General features: G+C 38.6%; 2 protein-coding genes across 2 annotated transcripts; both read left to right on the forward strand.

Annotated features, from left to right (window-relative positions):
• The first annotated feature begins 6984 nt into the window (after nucleotides 1–6984).
• On the forward strand, nucleotides 6985–17306 carry LOC101894523 (E3 SUMO-protein ligase RanBP2). Its single transcript, XM_005175680.4, has 5 exons — nucleotides 6985–7393; nucleotides 8280–9317; nucleotides 9382–14625; nucleotides 14683–16495; nucleotides 16555–17306. Exons 1-5 carry the CDS (start codon nucleotides 7322–7324, stop codon nucleotides 16854–16856), a joined length of 8469 nt encoding a protein of 2822 aa, XP_005175737.2. The 5' UTR covers nucleotides 6985–7321; the 3' UTR covers nucleotides 16857–17306.
• A 1027-nt stretch (nucleotides 17307–18333) lies between these two features.
• LOC131802433 (E3 SUMO-protein ligase RanBP2-like) lies at nucleotides 18334–19370 on the forward strand (the record flags this gene model as incomplete). Its single annotated transcript, XM_059122654.1, has 2 exons — nucleotides 18334–18559; nucleotides 18619–19370. Coding segments are annotated over 2 exons (528 nt in total), but the record flags the coding sequence as incomplete, so codon positions are not given.
• Between the last annotated feature and the right edge of the window lie 1274 nt (nucleotides 19371–20644).

Consider the following 20644-nt stretch of genomic DNA (forward strand, 5'->3'; position numbering starts at 1 on the left):
GTGAATAATGTCGCTAAAATCATCAAAATACCGAATAACGGAAGGTACCGTTATATGGGGGCTATACGAAGATATAGAGGCTGTAGTATCCGTTACGAACTTCAATACCAAATTTGAAACAATTCCAGTGAAAAATCATCAAAATACCGAAAATAGGGAGGCACCATCATATGGTGGCTATACCAAAAAGTGGACCTACATGACCCATTTTCAATACCGAAAGTCTGGCAGACATACATTTGAGTAAAATTTTATCAACCTACTTCATTTCGATCGGAAGCTAGTGTGATTTGACCAGACGGACGGACATCGCTATATCGACACAGAATTTAATGCTGATTAAGAATATATATACTTTATACTGGTGGGGCCTAAAATTTATATTTTGAGGCCTTACAAACGGAATGACAAACTATGGTGGAGGCTATAAAAATAATGAACGCAACATTGTCGGGTTTATTTCAGAGTAGAAACAACACAAGGACTTAGACTGATCTCAAACTTGGAAATTGTTTAGCCAGATATATTAATTATATCTCAGTCGAGATTTTTGTTGGATTATTCACATAAATCGATGCAACATGCAACACTGTGCTGCATGACATTATCACGCTGACTTCAAGCAGCAATTGTGGGTATTTCACTTCATTTGATCCTTTTGCTGATCTCTTGGCTAATTTTTCTTCGTCTAAGCCATGTTTTTATGCTGCTGTTGCTTTTGGCTGCCGATGCACATGTGGACACATCCACCGACATTCGTTTGTTACCTAATCGTTTTGGGGCAAATGCTGATAAATCCACCGCTCACAGAGTGCCACTCGTTCGAATGTGGCATGCCCAAGAAATAAATGAGAGTTACATAATGCCACGGATCGCTACAAACTTGGCTCTTCTCTAAGTTTTGACTCTACACCTTTTTTTTCAAATGTTGATCTGTTGTTTGTAATCACGAATCGTAGTGATTTGGACAACCTTCAAGCGAAAAAAAAAAGAAAAAGAAAAACAGCAAACACTTGTTGCCGCAGTTTTTTGACATTCAACTCCAAATGCAATATTTCTACAATTATAATCAAATTAGTTTGAATGCAAAGCCAAATAAAAAAATCAACTGTAACCAATTGGAAACCTCAATTCCAGTTAATACCCTGGGACCCAATCCTCTCGATCGATCGAACGGATTTATTTTGATCAACAAGCAGAGACAAATAAAGGTATACAGGGTGAGATGAAAAAACTGCAACCAACTTCAGACTGCTGACATTTCTAATCCACTCCAGTGACAGCTCATTATATTGTTTACAAGCGTACAAAAGCATTTTGGTGATAATTTTCTAGAAAAAAAAGTTATTCGCTATGGAATTCAAGCATGATAGTGTGATTTCTTTATATTTGGCTGGAAAATCACAAGTGGCTATCGTTCGAGCACTCCAGCATTTAAACAGCAACATCAGCAGAAATGGTTCGAAAAGTAAAAAAAGCGACTTGATCGAAACCCGCGTTGGCGTGGCCGAAAAATGGTTCGTGATCTGAAAATATGGCAATATTAAATTCGCAAACATTGAAAAATGAGCTCCGGGTAAAGCCATTGTAATTTCAACAAGTAAAAAAGCTGTAAGTTCGGCCGTGCCGAACTTTTAATATCCTCCACCATTTGGTACAAATTTGACAATTTCCAAAAAAAATAAAATCCGTTAAAAATTCTGTTAAAATCTTAAAAATACCGAATGCCTATACGACGACGTGGACCTGCATAGGCAACTTTTGTCATAAGTTATTACAATATTTAAATGCGAAACTTGAAGAAAAATCTGTTTATAATGTAGCTAAAATCATCAAAACACCGAATATAGGGGGTACCGTTATATGGGGGCTATACGAAGACGTGGACCTGCACAGATAATTTTCTGGCATGGGCTGAAGTATCCATTACGAACTTCACATGCGAAATTTGAAACAATCCCGGTAAATAATGTCGCTAAAATCATCAAAATACCGAATATTGGGAGGTACCGTTATATGGGGGCTATATGATAACTTGGTCCATGGCCCATTTACGAACTTAACCTGCCTACTAGCAAAATATACATGTGTGCAAAATTTTAGCCTTCTATCACAATTTGTTCGAAAGATAGCGTGATTACAACAGACAGACGGACGGACAATCGTCTTAGAATTTTACGCTGATCAAGAATATATATACTTTCAAGGAGTTACAAACGGAATGACAAAATTAATATACGCTCCATAGTATGGTGGAGGGTATAAAAAGTGCAAAAACTTACACCGCAACAGATAGAATATAATAGACTCAAAAGAGCTACTGTCGAATTTAGTTTTCTCCGATGAGTTTCGTTGTCCAGCAGTTTCTTGCCAAAGAGGTCAGCTGAAAATGTTCACCTTCGGTTAGCCACCAGAACTCAGGCGCCGGCCATGGTCATGGTGTGGGCCGCCATAACAGCCGATGGTCGCTCTCCGCTCGTGTCCTATAATCGACCGTGGCATCAGAATAATTGCCGAATATTGTCGCGAAAATATTCTGGAGGGTGTATTAAAGCCTTGGGCACGCAAACATTTTGGCCGCAGACCTTGGACTTTCCAACAGGACTCAGCACCATCGCACTCAGCACGCGCCACCCAAGAATGGTTACATAATGAGGTTCCTCGCTTCATTTTCAGTACACAATGGCCACCAAATTTTCCGGATACCAATGTGTTGGACTATTGTGTCTGGAATATTTTGGAAAGCAAGGTTGGCACTTAAAGATACCAAAGTGTCGATCACCTCAAGCAAGCGATTCGCCGGGAATGGGCCAAAATACCGCAGAGCAAAATACCGTTTTAAGGCCATAATTTGTGCCAAAGGTGACCAATTCGAACCAAACTAAACTTATTCTAAAATTTGATGCTATTTCCGACATTTTTTGCTTTCATTCAATAAAATTTAAAAAAAAATAAAAATTATGGCGTTTGACTTTGTTGCAGTTTTTTATCTCACCCTGTAGACTAAAAAATTGTCTCATCTGTTATATTGGAAAAAAGAGCTACAATAGAGGTCGTTTATGTTGTGAGAGAGCTCAACCCAATTCACTCAATTCCATGGTAGAAGAATACAGGTAGATGCATCAACGCATTGATATGTCAATTTTTTTTTTTTTAAATAAATAGATCTTATGGTGGTGGAGGTGGTTATGATACGTATTTTTCAAGAATTTGTACAAATTTAAACAATTTTTCATTCAACGTTTTCAATTACAAAATTGGTTTGACAGTTCATTGCCCCAGCAGCTGTGTCGACGCGTCTACCTATATTCTTCTACAATGCTCAATTCTCTCAATACACGAAATACCAAATATTTGTATAATTTACAAATATGTATGAATTAAAAACTGTTTACATTATCCAACTTTGTCGTGAAATATAAGTAGGAGAAAAATGAATAAATTGTTTTCGAAGTCGAGTAACTTTACTAGCTCTGAGTGACTTTACTGTCATTAAATCATATACCTTTTTTTTCTATGGAATAAGCAAAAATTTGATAGAATGAACTCACTCTCTCTCCCTCTCTCTTTCTCACACAAATTCCATATTTTCGTGGTTTCCACCTCTGAAGAGAAACAAGAATGTATTCGTCGGTTTACATAGAAGAAGTTTTTCACAGACTTAAGTCATTGACTGGCCTTTTTGTAAAGAAACGAAAGGGACGTAGGGTGAACCAGACGATGACTTAAGCCAGCAAAAAACATACTCTTTGTATCCTCACCTTCATAATTCGTTGCAGTATTAATTGCTGAGTTCCCGTACTTTATTGATGTTAAACCTAGTAAAAGAGAGAAATGTCATATTCGCTCTGAGTAGTTCGAACTACTTTTACCATAGACAAATTAGGTATAGACTAAAAAGTTGTCTCATCTGTTATCTTCGAAAAAAGTGCTTCAATAGATGTCGTTCATGCTGTGAGAGAGGTTCAGTAGACTCACTCAATTCTCTCAAACTACAAAATATTGAATATTTTTATGATTCTTTATTATTTATCAATTAAAAACGAAATAGTAACTTTGTTTACTTTTACATTATCCAAATATGTCGTGAAATATAAAAATATAGAATTTAAATAGCAGAAAAGTGAATAAGTTGTTTTCGAAGTCGAGTGACTTCACTAGCCCTGAGTGACTTGACTGGCCCAAGATCAACAATAGTGACATCTGCCGGAAGGGAAAATTTTAAAACTTTTTAGTCTATACCTTCATTTGTCTATGCTTTTACGCGAAAGAAACATCACCTCGTTCCTCTGGTTCTACTTTTAAATTTCACTCGTGGTATAATTAAGAAGGTAAAGTAATGCTATCATATGTTTGCAATTTTTTTTAATTATTTTTTTGACAACATCTCATTGTCAAAATACATATTTAAAAATCCATTGTCTTTACACAAATCAGAGATGGAAACCTCCTTTTTCTGTTCAGTGATATTTGACAAGGTAAATTATAGAAAATGCAGAGATAGATGTGCTTATTTTAAACAACTTTACCTTCTTAATTTTACAATGACTTTACTTTGTGATTCTTGCAAAAACTACTTTTTTTGAGTAAAGAAAAACACCATTATCTTCAAAATGTGTTCCAAAAATTCCATTATGTCGAGGCCACACTCATGTCAAATATTTTCTATTTTGGAATTGCAGCTAATTTCGTTGAAAATTGTTGTTGAAACCTTCAAAATACCGGACTCGACCTAAAGATGAGAATACACAAATGGCTTAAAGGTGAGAATAAATTAAAATCTTTTTTAACTGGCTTGAGTCATCGGATAGTTTTTTCGAAAAAAGGACAAATAACAAATTTTGTTATTGTAAATGTACATACTATCATGGTACAATAAGTAGGTAGAACAGCTTAGTAAAAGTGCAGAAATACAGCCCTAAGGGTATAAATACATAAAGGGCATATTTGACTGGCTTAAGTCATCGGCTGGCTTCTTCGGAAATGAACAAAGGAGCCTAGGGTCAAAATCGAATTAAGTCAATCTAAAAGTCCTTTGTTCCTCTACGAAGAAGCCAGCCGATGACTTAAGCCAGCCAAATAAGCGATTTATGTATTCCCAGCTTAAGGCTACGCCCGCTTCCTGTCAGAATTATTCAAAATTATAGGCAACAAGTGGTTTTAATTTATTTGATATTTTTTGTTCATTTCTAAAATGAGTCAAATAGCGCGAAAGATGAATGAAGTGCCTGTATGTTCTCTCAAGAATATGTTGCCAAGTGTTCAATCTTTCAATTCCATGGCAAATCTGGTTGAAATTATTAATGCGCGCCCCCCAATTTAAGTTTCTTCCAATCATTGATTTTGAAAACATTTCGTTTTTATTTTTCAGAACAACAAATACATACACAAAATTGGCAGAAGTCTTAGAAAACAAATTGTAATCAGCTGGTTGCTCTACCTTACCTTTTTATTGTACCATGCATACTGTCGCATTTATTAGGATTAGAAGCGTCGCAAAAGTGGTATCTTAAAAAGGAAGTGAGTGAATCACTTCCAAATGCTTGCAGGGATATAGCCTGTGCCAAAATTGGGAACTGTGTTCATACATACATAACAGAAAAACGACAAAACATACAAAATTATATGAATTAAGATAAGAAAGAAAATTATGTTTTTTATTAAACAAACAAAAACGAATTAGATCAATATCATAGATGGGCTATATGACCCAAATTTCGTATAGACCCCATATAATGGTACATCCTCATTTTAAGCATTTCGACGTCTTTCGGCACATTTCTTAACGGAATTGTCTGGAATTTGGTAATTGAAGGTTGTACAGATTCCTAACCCCTTCCAAAAAAAAAAAAAAAAACAGTTGTTGTATAGCTTTCATATAACGGTACCACCCTATAGTCATTACTCTTATGGTTTTCCCCATTTTTTTCAATAGAATTGGCCAGCCAATGACTTATGTCTGTCAAAAAAGCTCCTTATGTACTTCCACCTTAAGTCATCGACTGGCTTCTTCGTCGAGGAACAAAGAAGTTTTAGGTTGACTTAGTTCGATTTTGGTTCTACGCTTTTTTTCTTTTCCGAAGAAGTCATTTGAAGACAAAAACGCCTTCTCGCCTTTAGATTTTTGATGATGGTAAATAATTTTTGTTAGAAAATTTGCTATAACCCCGTTTAAAAGATTCTACAAAGATGAAAGATGACCTTTTATTTTCCTATCAAATATTTGCTTGTATTGTTTTTCTTTATAATTATTCAACGTTTTTAGAATTTACCTTCTTTGAGAAATGAAAGGCGGTAAAGAAAGCAAACCTCCTAGCTTCTATGTATTATTAATGAAATACGACTCTTATTCGAACGAAAGTTTTGTATTTTTTCTAGTAAAGATGTTATTAGCAACTGATTTACATTTGCAATTGAAATAATCTCAATATTCCATTTGAGTTTTATTTTAACCTTTAAAGTTAAAAGTAGGTTTACATACAAATCACAATAAATTGAACAAACACAATAAATTTAAGATATGTTTTTTATAGGCAGCTTTATTGTGATTGGCCAATTATCAGGGTTAAGGTGAGAATGCATAAAATGTTGGCTTCTTTGTAAAAGAACAAAGGGGCGTAGGGTTAACAAATATAAACAATGAACTGAAATTGATCTTAGGCAACCTAAAGCTCCTTTGTTCTTTTGCGAAGAATCCAACCGATGACTTAAGCCAGTCAAAAAGCGTTTTATGTATTCTCACCTTTTGTATGTAAACGTAATTTTAAGTTCCTTTCTAGTTGTGCCCAGCTGTAAAATTATAACAAATAATTTAATTTTCTTATAACAATTAGTTTTGAAAACACGGGGCGATTCAAAAAATACAAAATAATTTAAACGTCAACGTGTATCGTACGTTGTCTTTTAGGTGGCCAACATTGAATGACAACACACACAACTACCAAATACAACCCTGCTTATATTTGCACAACGGCACCAAACAAAATTGCGGCGGCAACGAGCATTCGCGAAAATTTTATTCGTGTTTGGGAGTGATTTAACAGAAAGACGGAAAATTTCTAAAATTTGATAAAGAATTGTTAAAGCCATTGAAAATAAGTGCTATTTGTTACAAAATCCGGAACACTCCTTTGAAACAATTATAATTTGAATTGCTCGAATTCTTTATACCAACGCATACAAATCGGCTGTAAATTTCACAACTTGCAAGCAAGCAGCTGCACAGGAAAAACTCGTGTGCGGCGGTATTTTCTTTTTGTCTGCTGTTTGTTTCCCAGCAATTGTTTAGAAGCGTCTAATAAATAAAAGCCCAGCAGTAAAAATGTATAAAACCAAAAAAGATATTGATGCCCAAGTTCGAACTGTTTTCGCTAAAATAAAATCGGAACATGAGGTAAGAATTTCCTGAAGAATAAACAAAAAATATTGATTTTTCAGGTGAATGACGTTTGATGGTTTGGTTTGTCATTGGACACGAATTGGCTGGCTGATGTGCATGCAATCGAATGCGTTGGTGTGAAAATTGCAAAATTTGAGGCAAAAAGGCAAACATTCATCTTTACAAACCATTTTTATTGATTCCTTTTTCAATTTGTTGGATGAATGCGGCATAGAAAGCAGACATGGCCCCAGACAGATGTTGTTGAGGTTATGACTGTTTGCGTGTGGCTGCAAACTCTCTTTTTTTTTTTCTCTTGCGCGCCATAAAGAAGCCGGCTTGTTTTGTGATTACTCTCTTTGTAAACTGTGCAAAGAAATGTCGTTACGTTTGAAAAAAAGTGGATGGAAGTGTTTATTTCCCAACAACAATGATTTTAATTCAACTCTATATCATTCCAATTTTAATTAAATTTTTGTTAAAAAAAGCTACTTAGATCGATGGATTTTTCAATTGTCCCAATATTTTTTTGATTTTCGAATATTCTTCAGACAATTAGATTTTGCTAATTTTCGGCCAAACAATTAGCCTACATGAATTGGTGAAAACTTTTTTAGTTATGGCTCCCATATATACCACATCTGCCGACCAATCGATCATAATATTAATCGAGTATATTTTTTATGGAAGAAACATTTAATGTTGTCATAATTTTTGTCAATGTTAGAAACCTATTGGTACTGTTTCAGGGCTTTGTGGGTCAATATTTTATTGCCAACATCAGAAAATAGAAGAAAATTTAAAGGATATACTTTCTTAAAAATAGCAGTGGAATAACTTCTATTTTTTATTTATATGTTTTGTTTTTTATATTCATCCTGCATTTATTTTTTCCTTGCAGCGCAACTTACGTGGATACACCTTTGCAAAATTTTATTTTAAAATCAATGAATATGCTTCGGCCGAACAGTATCTTTGTTCATATCTATCGGTTAAGGAAGACAATGATCAGGCCCACAAATTATTGGGTCAATGCTACCAGCGGCAGAAAAAGACCGAAAAGGCCTTACAATCTTTTCAACGTTCACTCCAACTGAACCCTAAACAACATGATGTTCTCATTGAAGTCTGTCAATTGTTACTTGAGGATAAAAATCTGAATTGCAATAAAGCCAAATACTGGTGTGAACTGGCTGAATCGGAAAAGGTTCAGCATGATGCAGTATTCTCATTGCGGCTCAAACTGATGAACAAGGACAACATCGAGGCCAATCAAGTTGAGGCCTTATTGCAAAAAGAGATTTCCAACAAACCCAACGATGTTCATTTGAGAGTAAGATTGGTCCGTTACTATGTCGAACAGAATCAAATATTGGATGCTTTCAAATACGTGCATAAACTGGAAATGAAACAAAAAGACGAGTTCGTTAACAGCAGCGAATGGTACAATGTTGTTTGGTTGGTGCTCAACAAGTATGAACAAATGCCAAATACAAAGAAAGACTGGGATTTCTGGTTGCTGTTGGCCATCTGCTTGGAACGTCAAGTTCAGATTTCTTTCCTCATGACATCGAATTCCTCTGTGGTGGGAGGCGGAGTTACCGAAACTGCAAATTTGCTATTTCAATTCGACCAATATCTGTTTAAAATTTCTCAAATATCGGATAAATTGTGCGCCCAGAAGGAATTGGTTGAATTGTTTTTGGCCCACTACCGAGGACAGTTGCTTTTACATGCCAGTGCCTTAATATTCAAACGAGAATTGTTGCAGAATAAAAATAAATGGAAGGAAGCGGCGCGCGCTGCATTGCCCTTGCTCTTGTTGTCATACCAAGAAAATTCTGCTGACAAAAAGGAACCGTGGATGAAGCACTGCGATGAGGATGCAAACCAGTTGATTGCTGTGTGGCAACGGGAAGGATCGTTCCGTTGTGCTCAAGTAAGTAAATATAACTCGTTGGTTATTGATATTTGGGTTAATACCATACTTTTATTATTTGCAGACTGGCAGAACTTTGCTCTCATGTATTCAAGATGACGTTAACGCCAACAAAGAAAACTCCCATAACGTAAATAATTTGCTGCGAAATCAACCATCTACGCTGTGGAGCAGTGGCGACGATTTACTGGCACAGGTCAGGCAAATTTGCTGTGATCGTCAATGGAGGCGCAACGTGTTCGCTCTTTTGTTCTGTAATAGCGACCAAAAAGTCAAGGAACAAACATCGCTCTTTGCGAAATGTGAGAAATTTAATGAACCCCTCTACGAACTGCCAACATACGCTGACCTCGAAACTTATGAAGAATCCGCCCAATACCATAGACCTCAATCACTACAGCACATGGTCTACTTATGTTTAGGAAATGATAATCTGGCCTATGTACGTGCCAAGTACTTCAGTGGATTAAATTTCTCGACACAAAATCTGTTATTCTGTGGAGCGGAGTCATTGAATCAATTGGATGTGGAAAGTTTCCTGTATGCTGCCACAATACAGGCAAAGAGAGCATTGGAAGTGGACCGCGAAGCTTTTGACAGCTATCAATCGGGTAATAGTTACGCAGCTGGTCGACCGAAAATACTACCCTTTGTCAACTTGCAACACCAACTATGTTCTGAAGAACAATGTCAGTGGTGGAACAGTGCATATTTGGTCTATAAGAACCTCAGTAATGGCAGTAATTTGGCTGAACTTCGAGCCAATCTACAATATGGAATTGAGGCTGTTCGTGGTATTAACGGGCCAAAATTGGATATGGCAATTGTATTTAAATTGGGCCAGATATTTGTGGCTAGAGCTCAGGATATTGTGAAACCAGTCGAGAAGGCATTCCTTGAGGCAAGGGCTGAGTCGATTTATAGACATGGTCTTAATATGATGAAGATGCACAATAAAGCTGTGCTTGAGCCATTCCGAAAGTACTTTAAGTATGCCAAAGCTAATACAGCAGCCATTGAAAGAGAAGTCGCGTCCATGGCTGAAGATGCTGTGTCGTATCTAGCAACACGTTACTTCAAAAAATCCGAATACGAAGACTTAATAGAAGAACTGTCAGGCATTCAACTTCCATATGCTACATATTTGCAAGCCGAAGCCTATCGAAAATTGGACGAAGCCAGTAAAACGCCCAAGAAAAGCAAGCGTTTATATTTGGACCGTGCTTCGGATTGTTTAAACCAAACATTGGCTTTATTAAAGAGCAGTGCCCACGCAGATCCCAATCACCCTCTAAATTCCGTCATTCACGACGAAATTAAGAGGCTTCAGCAAGCTTCCAATCGCTTCCTAAGTGATTCTTCGAATAACTTCAGTCCCATTACTGGACATAACAATTCTAGTACCTATGAAGACGCAGAGGCTGATTTTTATGCCGAAAATTCCATGCTGCCGCCAGCTAGCATATTGAACTCGAACCGCTCAAGACGAGATACCCTTCCCAATAATGCTATGCTCTTGCAACAGAATCAAGAATTGGAGAATTTAGTAAAGCAAATGGCCTCGAACCTAACAATTCAGAAAGATGCCATTGTTGATGCTCTTAAAACGGAACTTCGTGAAGTGACCAAAGAAATTACAGTGCTGAAGGAGAAAATGTCAAATTTGGAAGATGCCATCAAAAAGGTTCGAATTTCTTCAAATCCTCCCTCAAGAGACGATGCCTCCAATGTCCTGGACGATTTGTACATCATTGAGGAGACTTTACAGCAGCAAATGTATCCCCAACAACCACAGCAGCAGCAACAACATCAGACTAATCAATATGGCCCTGGATCGGTAAGCGGAGGTCCTGGTAACATGTTGGTCAATTCCCCATTTATGGCACAGCAACAGCGCTTACAGGCTGCAGCATACAACAGCCCAATGTTTCCTCCCACGCCGAATTATCCTCTTAACTTCTATGGTCATGCTCCACCGTATATGATGGCTCCCCAGAGTGGCGGTCCGCAAAGTTTGGGTGCTGGTAGGAATACTGGCTTACCTACTATGCCGCCATATTTAGATCCCACAGTGCCACCCGGTGGAATGAACTTCAATATGCCACCGCAGTCCACTCCACTTTTGCCGCCACCTAACCAGCCTCCAAACATGGGAGGTGCAACAGATCCCTCAAGACCAAGCAACTTGTACAATCTTCTACAACAACCCCCCGTTGCAATGACCCCAACATCTATTGCTACATCTGGAATGCAACCTCCATCATTCTCAACTCCCTTGAGTCACAACATGGTTGCACCTCCCCAATCAGGAAGTGCTTTGGCTCCTCCACAACAACCTACCACCGCGCCCATATCCTTTAATAAGGCTCTGAATAGTCAGCCAGTTGAAAAGGGTCCACCAGCCAATGTCGTCATTACCAGCTCTGACCCATTACCAAATCCCAACAGTATTTCCATGCAAACTCAACAACAAGCACCGCTCAGTGTGACCATACCGTCACATCATATCAAAGGCAGTTTGGTTAGTCAACCAACTGAGCCGTTCTCAGGACAAATTGCTAGTGGTATCATCCCAGTTAATAAATCGACGACAACCACGTCCGCTGCTGTAGCTCCAGCAAGCACAGCTACATCCACAAACATATTTGGATCGACTACCGCAATTACATCGTCAACATTCAGCTTCAAACCACATATAGCCGCTGCAACAGCTGCTCAAATGAACAGCTCAGCTAATGAAGTCAACACAACTTTGAATAAGACGACCGAAAGTGTAGGCAGCGATTTCAATAAGTCTGGTGCAGAAGATGCCGAATATGATCCACGCCCAGATTTCAAACCCATTATCCCCTTGCCAGATGAGATAGAAGTGCGTACAGGCGAAGAGGACGAGGAAGTTATGTTCTGCAGCAGAGCCAAACTGTTCCGTCACGTCGAAAAGGAGTGGAAGGAACGTGGTATCGGCGATATTAAAATTCTTAAGAATAAAGATGGCTCATCGCGCATTCTCATGCGTCGCGATCAAACTCACAAAATATGTGCAAATCACAAGATTACTCCGGAACTGATATTGACTGTACCCAATAAGGAGACCAAAGGCTTTATATGGGCGGCCAACGATTTTGCTGACGAGGAATTGCGTTTGGAGAAATTCTTCGTCCGCTTCAAGGTCCCCGATGTTGCCAAGGAGTTCCAAGAAGCTTTTAAGAAGGCCCAAAAGGAAGCTGAGTCCTTGGCTTCTAACAAACCTGAGGCCGATAAAGCAAAACCAGTGGACACCGCAGCCAAATCTAGCGCCCCATTCTCCTTGGCAAAATCATCAACAACCAATTTTGCCACAAGTACCCCTTCTCAGCCTAAACCAATTTTCGGACAGACCCTCACCGCGTCATCTGCACCATCGACAACAGTTGTGTCCAGCACCGCTTCAACAACTCCGGCCTCCAAATCATTATTTAGTGGTCTAAATCTCTCAACCAAAACAACCAGCACTGAATCGACGGTTAAAACTACAACTACGACAGCATCGCCTTTTGCTAGCTTCTCTTTTGGAACTTCTGCAGCTTCTACAACTGGCAGTACCAATACTACTGCATCTGTTCCCACTACAACAGCAGCGGCAGCCTCACCATTCGCAAGTATATTCTCCAATCTCAATAAATCGCAAACATCGCCATTTAGTGCACCTCTAGCTACAATGGGTTCCACAGCGTCTCCTAGTGTCGGTGCAAATGACTCGACGAATGCAGCAGCTTTAAACAAATCTACTGCTTCTGATGGCGAAGATGAATATGTTCCCACAGCTCAGTTTAAGCCCGTTATTCCCCTGCCAGAGTTGGTGGAAGTAACTACAGGAGAAGAAAACGAAACTTGTCTGTTCGAACACCGAGCCAAGCTTTTACGCTTCGACAAGGAAGCAGGTGAGTGGAAGGAGAGAGGTTTGGGCAACATAAAACTATTGCAAGATAAGGATGACAGCAACAAAGTGCGCTTGGTAATGCGACGCGAGCAAATCCACAAGCTGTGTTGCAACCAACGTATCTACAAAGATACCCATTTCAAGTATGCCAAAAATTCGCAGACAGCTGTATCATGGGCCGGGCAGGACTATTCTGAAAACGAATTGGTTACAGAAATGTTGACGGTTCGCTTTAAGCTTCCGGAAACTTGCAAACAGTTCCTGGATGCCATTGAAAAAGTACAAGCCCAAATGTCTGGAGACAGTGTTGAGGCCAATAAGGACAACAAATCGACTGATAATAAGTCCGTTACAAAGGGATTCGGCGATGCGTTTAAACCGAAGGCAGGCTCTTGGTCATGTAAAGACTGCTACACTTCGAATACAGCAGAAACTTTGTATTGTGTGGCTTGTGATTGTCCAAAGGATGATACTGTGCCCAAAAAGGAGGTGAAATCCAATGTGTTGGCCACTAGTGGTAAAACAACATTCAGTTTTGGATTTGGTGCAGCTGCTTCACCAGCTCAGGCAGCAGCAACTGCTGCTACTGTGGCGCCGGCCACTACAAAGTCTACATTTACTTTTGGTATTCCAGCCACTGGCGCAGCAAACACTGGTGCCGGAGGAGTTGCTTCCAAACCCGCAACTGAGTCTAAACCTGCAGTTCCAAAAGAACCAACCGCAGGCTTTGGTGATGCTTTTAAACCAAAGGCTGGATCATGGACATGCCAAAGTTGTTACCTTTCCAATACTGGTGATGCCATTTACTGCAAAGCTTGTGACGCTCCCAAAGATGACACTGTGCCCAAAAAAGATCCTGCGGGCTCGAACAATGTACTAAATTTATCAAATCCCTCGCAGAAATTCAGTTTTGGTTTTAACGCCGCTGCTGCAACCACGACAACCCCTAAAACGGAACCGGCAACAACAATTAAACCTGTTAGCGGTGGCTTCAGTTTCGGTGCAACTCCTGTCACTACAGCCGATAGTACACAAACATCGTCGTTCTCATTTGCCCCTCCTACAGCCACCTCGACCGGGCTCACCACCGAACAACCTGGTAGCACACCACTTGGCAAGGCAACTTTCAGTTTCAGCCTATCTTCAAAAGCAATGGAATCGCCTGCAATGCCTACATCTAACAATGCAGGAGATTCAGGGACAAATGCCTTCTCACTAGACAAAAAGGAGTTTAGTTTTACCTTTAAGCCGAAGAGCCCTGGCAAGACTGGAAAAAGTCCGTTAAAACTAGGCGGTGATGCTGATGACGGTGATGATGGTGAGGGCGAATACCATGAGGAGGAAGAAAATAACACATACTTTACGCCAGTAATACCATTGCCCGATAAGGTACGTCTATTCGTATTTCGCTAACATTTTTTTTAATATTAAACTCGAACATTACAGGTTGAAGTTAAAACCGGCGAAGAGGACGAAGATCCGTTGTATGTTCATCGTGCCAAATTATTCCGTTTTACCGAGGGTGAATGGAAGGAAAGAGGTCTTGGCAATGTAAAAATTCTACGCCACAAACAAACGAAGAAGCTACGCGTTGTCATGAGACGAGAGCAGGTTCTGAAGATATGTCTCAATCACGTACTCAATGAAGATGTCGACTACAAACGCAAAGACGAAAAGTCCTGGCTGTTTGTTGTCAACGATTTTAGCGAAGGTGCAGTCGAATTGGAACAATTTTCGTTGCGATTCAAAACCAAGGAAATTGCTGAAGAATTCATGACAGCAGTTAAGAAAGCTTTGGATGGAACTGCAGAAGTCATAGAGGCGCCAGCCAACACTTCAATCACAACACCTACAAATACAAGTGCACCGGCCAGCGCTTTAAATATTTCCGATGAAGACAAAAAGACCGCAGACAAATTGAAATTGCCATATGAATTCTTTACAGCTAAACCAACTTGTACAGGATGCCGAGGTTGCGATCCCGACAAATTTGTGTTTGCAGAAATAAAGACGAGCGAAAAGTTTGTCAGTCCCGACGATAGCAAGAACCCGCTTGAGCTAATGGAACTGCCGGAATTATCGCTCCTAAACAAGTCTTCGAATCGCACGATCCTTAAACAAAGTGCGTTGTCACCACTATCTGCAAAAACCGAGACTACCAAAATAAATGAGAGTATCTTCAGCGGCTTTGGAGGAGCTAATTCCACTGCGTTTGGTGCTCCTGCGGGAGAAAAGACTTCTAATGCCACATTTTCATTTGCCGCAGCACTGAACAGTACGACTAAACCCCCAGAAGAAACGAAGACAACAGCGGGCTCAGGGGGATTCTTGTTTGGCAGTGGATCAGCTTTGGGAGGAGGTTCGACTACAGCAACAACCGGTTCCATATTCGGCGGGGCTTCCCAGGAAAGCAAATCTCCATTTGCAGTTAAAACAAATCTATTCGGTGGATCTAACACTACCAGTAGTAATACCGCTGTTGCGGATTCCACAACAGCCGGAACGGCTGCCACAAAATCCATATTTGGTGGTTCTGCCACAACAGGAACATCGTCCGGTTCAATATTTGGCGGCAAGCCTGTATTTGGATCTGGTTCACCTGCTTTTAACACCTCAGGCAGTGCAGACACCACAAAATCTATCTTTGGCACATCCGCCAACAATACCACCCAAAGTGTTGGAAGTGGTACATCAATATTCGGCTCCTCGGCCACAACAAATAATAGTGGATTCGGCGGATTTGGTTCTACACAAGGCTCAATATTCGGATCAAATGCACCAACATTTGGTAGCATTGCTAAAGATGCTGGCACTAAGCTGACAACGCCAAGTGCATCGACAGGAACGGCGTTTGCAGATCTATCTAAGACTTCCACAGCTGCCATAGATTTTGCCAGCCTTGCAGCCAAAGCAGACAGTCAGTCGTTGTTGGGAAAATCTGAAAAACCTGGCCCTGGTGGCTTTATAGGTTTAACAAATCAAGATGCGTTTTCAAGTTTCAGCAAACCTCTCAAAGATGCCGACACATCTGCCAGCAAATCAAAAGCTAACGAGTCTCAAAAGAGCATTGATGGTGGTGCTGGAGGCGACGATGCCGGCGGTGAAAATGATGAAAATTACGATCCTCATTATGACCCCATTATAGAGTTGCCAAATGAAATCGTCGTCACAACAGGCGAAGAAGAAGAAACTAAAATTTTTGGAGAACGAGCAACACTCTACAGATATGATGCCACAAACAAGGAATGGAAAGAAAGAGGCAAGTTGTCGTCACACACATATATTTGATTCGTCCATTTAATATAAACTTTATTTCAGGTGTTGGCGAATTAAAACTTTTAATGCATCCCGTTAAGCAATCCTATCGTTTGGTAATGCGCCGCGAGCAAATACATAAATTAGTACTCAATCATGCCATCACCGGTGACTTTCACTTTGCGAATATGAATAATAATCCGAAGAGTTTTGTTTGGGCCACCATGAATTATGCCGAATCGACAGAAGGAGAATTGGAGAAGCTGGCAGTACGCTTCAAAAAAGTTGAATTGGCAGAAAATTTCAGTGCTAAACTAAAGGAGTGCATAGATAAATGTAAACAACGTGAAACGGGTGAAAAATAGGAAAAATCGTGAATTTTAGTGTCATTAAAAGATTCTATTCAGAAGCTATTCTGATTGTTAGCACACACACACACTAACGATGGCATGGTGTATTAATAATATTTTCTGTAGCCCGATATCGGATTTTTGCTATGCGGCGGCAAGAATGAACTTTGTATTTAGTCGATACATGTTAATTTTTTTTTTGAATAAGTTTAATTTAATTTGTATCCATTTGTAGTTTTTATTATTAATATAAGACTTGTCGATTGTTTACTGGCCAAGAAGAATATTGTCCACAAATTTATGTTCCAAAAATGTTGTATCAATAATCTTCTCATTCATCATCTTATTTGTATGTTTTGGAATACGGAATATGTTAGTTTTAGAAATCCCCTGTTGAAATTCAAATTTATGTTATACATAACAACTGCAAATACCAATAAAAACCAGAAGAAAAGAAAATAATAATTATGAAGTTGTGCTCGCTTGTTTTGTTAAGTAGAAAAGGTCAAAGAAGAAAGGAAAGATATAGGAAGACCTTAGTATTGAGTGTGATGGATGAGTGAGCGAAATAAAAGAATTTTCAGTCATTTTTGGAAGCATACTTAGTCACAATGTTGTGTTTTTGTGATGTTGTAGTCACGCGAGCCCGCGTTAGATGACCTTGGTCACCTTGTAGGGGATGGTTAGAGGTGATTTTGATATACTGTCTGGGATAATGGGGAAAGAGCAAATGTCGCATGCCTCCAAATGACTTGATTACTAAATATTATAGCTATATTTTCGAAACTTTGCAAAAGAATGTCCGGCCTGTATCTGATATCGTGTACCGAATATTATCCTTATGTAGTACAGATACGATTAACATATATGTGGGAGCTAGGTTAGGGCGCGCATTTGCCTTAGGGTAAACACTCCACTCGGAAACCCACTGGTTCATCTCATCCTATAATGGAGAAAAGAGAGAAGAGATTGGGAAAACTAATAAAATAATTAAAGAGGTTGTCCGGTTGTCGGCCAATGTGTCAGAAAATGAAGGCAGATGGTGTGTTAATTGTTGTCCCACGAGCCTGTGTCTCACATTGATGAAATTGGCAGCTATATCTGAACCGAGTTTCACCATATTTTATCAACTTACTACTAAGCATGGTAGAAGAATACAGGTAGATGCATCAACGCTTGGGAACATTGATATAAGTACGTTTATATATATGAGGGATAACCCACTGGATTTGGATTTAAATTGTCATATCCATTACTTTTACTTCAAATAAATCCTCTCAAAGTAGGTTAACCCTAAAAAAAGTTCAAGCGTAAACATGGCATATGTCAATATTTTTTATTTTTTTTTTTTTTTTTCAAAACTAAGTAGATTTGTATATATTTTCTTATACGACGCCAATCGGAGGTTGTTATGATGTACATTTTTTAATCGATTTTATCAATTTAAATAATTTTTCATTCAAAATTTTCAATTCCAAAATTGGTTTGACAATTCATTGTCCCAGCAGCTGTGTCTCAAAAGAGCATTGATGGTGGTGCTGGAGGCGACGATGCCGGCGGTGAAAATGATGAAAATTACGATCCTCATTATGACCCCATTATAGAGTTGCCAAATGAAATCGTCGTCACAACAGGCGAAGAAGAAGAAACTAAAATTTTTGGAGAACGAGCAACACTCTACAGATATGATGCCACAAACAAGGAATGGAAAGAAAGAGGCAAGTTGTCGTCACACACATATATTTGATTCGTCCATTTAATATAAACTTTATTTCAGGTGTTGGCGAATTAAAACTTTTAATGCATCCCGTTAAGCAATCCTATCGTTTGGTAATGCGCCGCGAGCAAATACATAAATTAGTACTCAATCATGCCATCACCGGTGACTTTCACTTTGCGAATATGAATAATAATCCGAAGAGTTTTGTTTGGGCCACCATGAATTATGCCGAATCGACAGAAGGAGAATTGGAGAAGCTGGCAGTACGCTTCAAAAAAGTTGAATTGGCAGAAAATTTCAGTGCTAAACTAAAGGAGTGCATAGATAAATGTAAACAACGTGAAACGGGTGAAAAATAGGAAAAATAGTGAATTTTAGTGTCATTAAAAGATTCTATTCAGAAGCTATTCTGATTGTTAGCACACACACACACTAACGATGGCATGGTGTATTAATAATATTTTCTGTAGCCCGATATCGGATTTTTGCTATGCGGCGGCAAGAATGAACTTTGTATTTAGTCGATACATGTTAATTTTTTTTTTGAATAAGTTTAATTTAATTTGTATCCATTTGTAGTTTTTATTATTAATATAAGACTTGTCGATTGTTTACTGGCCAAGAAGAATATTGTCCACAAATTTATGTTCCAAAAATGTTGTATCAATAATCTTCTCATTCATCATCTTATTTGTATGTTTTGGAATACGGAATATGTTAGTTTTAGAAATCCCCTGTTGAAATTCAAATTTATGTTATACATAACAACTGCAAATACCAATAAAAACCAGAAGAAAAGAAAATAATAATTATGAAGTTGTGCTCGCTTGTTTTGTTAAGTAGAAAAGGTCAAAGAAGAAAGGAAAGATATAGGAAGACCTTAGTATTGAGTGTGATGGATGAGTGAGCGAAATAAAAGAATTTTCAGTCATTTTTGGAAGCATACTTAGTCACAATGTTGTGTTTTTGTGATGTTGTAGTCACGCGAGCCCGCGTTAGATGACCTTGGTCACCTTGTAGGGGATGGTTAGAGGTGATTTTGATATACTGTCTGGGATAATGGGGAAAGAGCAAATGTCGCATGCCTCCAAATGACTTGATTACTAAATATTATAGCTATATTTTCGAAACTTTGCAAAAGAATGTCCGGCCTGTATCTGATATCGTGTACCGAATATTATCCTTATGTAGTACAGATACGATTAACATATATGTGGGAGCTAGGTTAGGGCGCGCATTTGCCTTAGGGTAAACACTCCACTCGGAAACCCACTGGTTCATCTCATCCTATAATGGAGAAAAGAGAGAAGAGATTGGGAAAACTAATAAAATAATTAAAGAGGTTGTCCGGTTGTCGGCCAATGTGTCAGAAAATGAAGGCAGATGGTGTGTTAATTGTTGTCCCACGAGCCTGTGTCTCACATTGATGAAATTGGCAGCTATATCTGAACCGAGTTTCACCATATTTTATCAACTTACTACTAAGCATGGTAGAAGAATACAGGTAGATGCATCAACGCTTGGGAACATTGATATAAGTACGTTTATATATATGAGGGATAACCCACTGGATTTGGATTTAAATTGTCATATCCATTACTTTTACTTCAAATAAATCCTCTCAAAGTAGGTTAACCCTAAAAAAAGTTCAAGCGTAAACATGGCATATGTCAATATTTTTTATTTTTTTTTTTTTTCAAAACTAAGTAGATTTGTATATATTTTCTTATACGACGCCAATCGGAGGTTGTTATGATGTACATTTTTTAATCGATTTTATCAATTTAAATAATTTTTCATTCAAAATTTTCAATTCCAAAATTGGTTTGACAATTCATTGTCCCAGCAGCTGTGTCGATGCGATTACCTATATTCTTCTGCCATGCTACTAGGAATGTATTAACGTGAATTTGGTCAAAGATATATATGGGAGCTATATCCAAATCCGAATCTTCAGTGCAATGAAAAGGGAAAGATTTGTGATATAAGCCAATATATCAATTTAATTTTTAACTTCAATTATTGGTTAATATGAAAGCAATCCATCCGCTGAGGACTGATATTAGCTCGTAACTCGAAAACA

Source organism: Musca domestica, unplaced genomic scaffold (genome assembly GCF_030504385.1).
Source record: "Musca domestica strain aabys unplaced genomic scaffold, Musca_domestica.polishedcontigs.V.1.1 21, whole genome shotgun sequence".
Lineage (NCBI taxonomy): Eukaryota > Metazoa > Arthropoda > Insecta > Diptera > Muscidae > Musca > Musca domestica.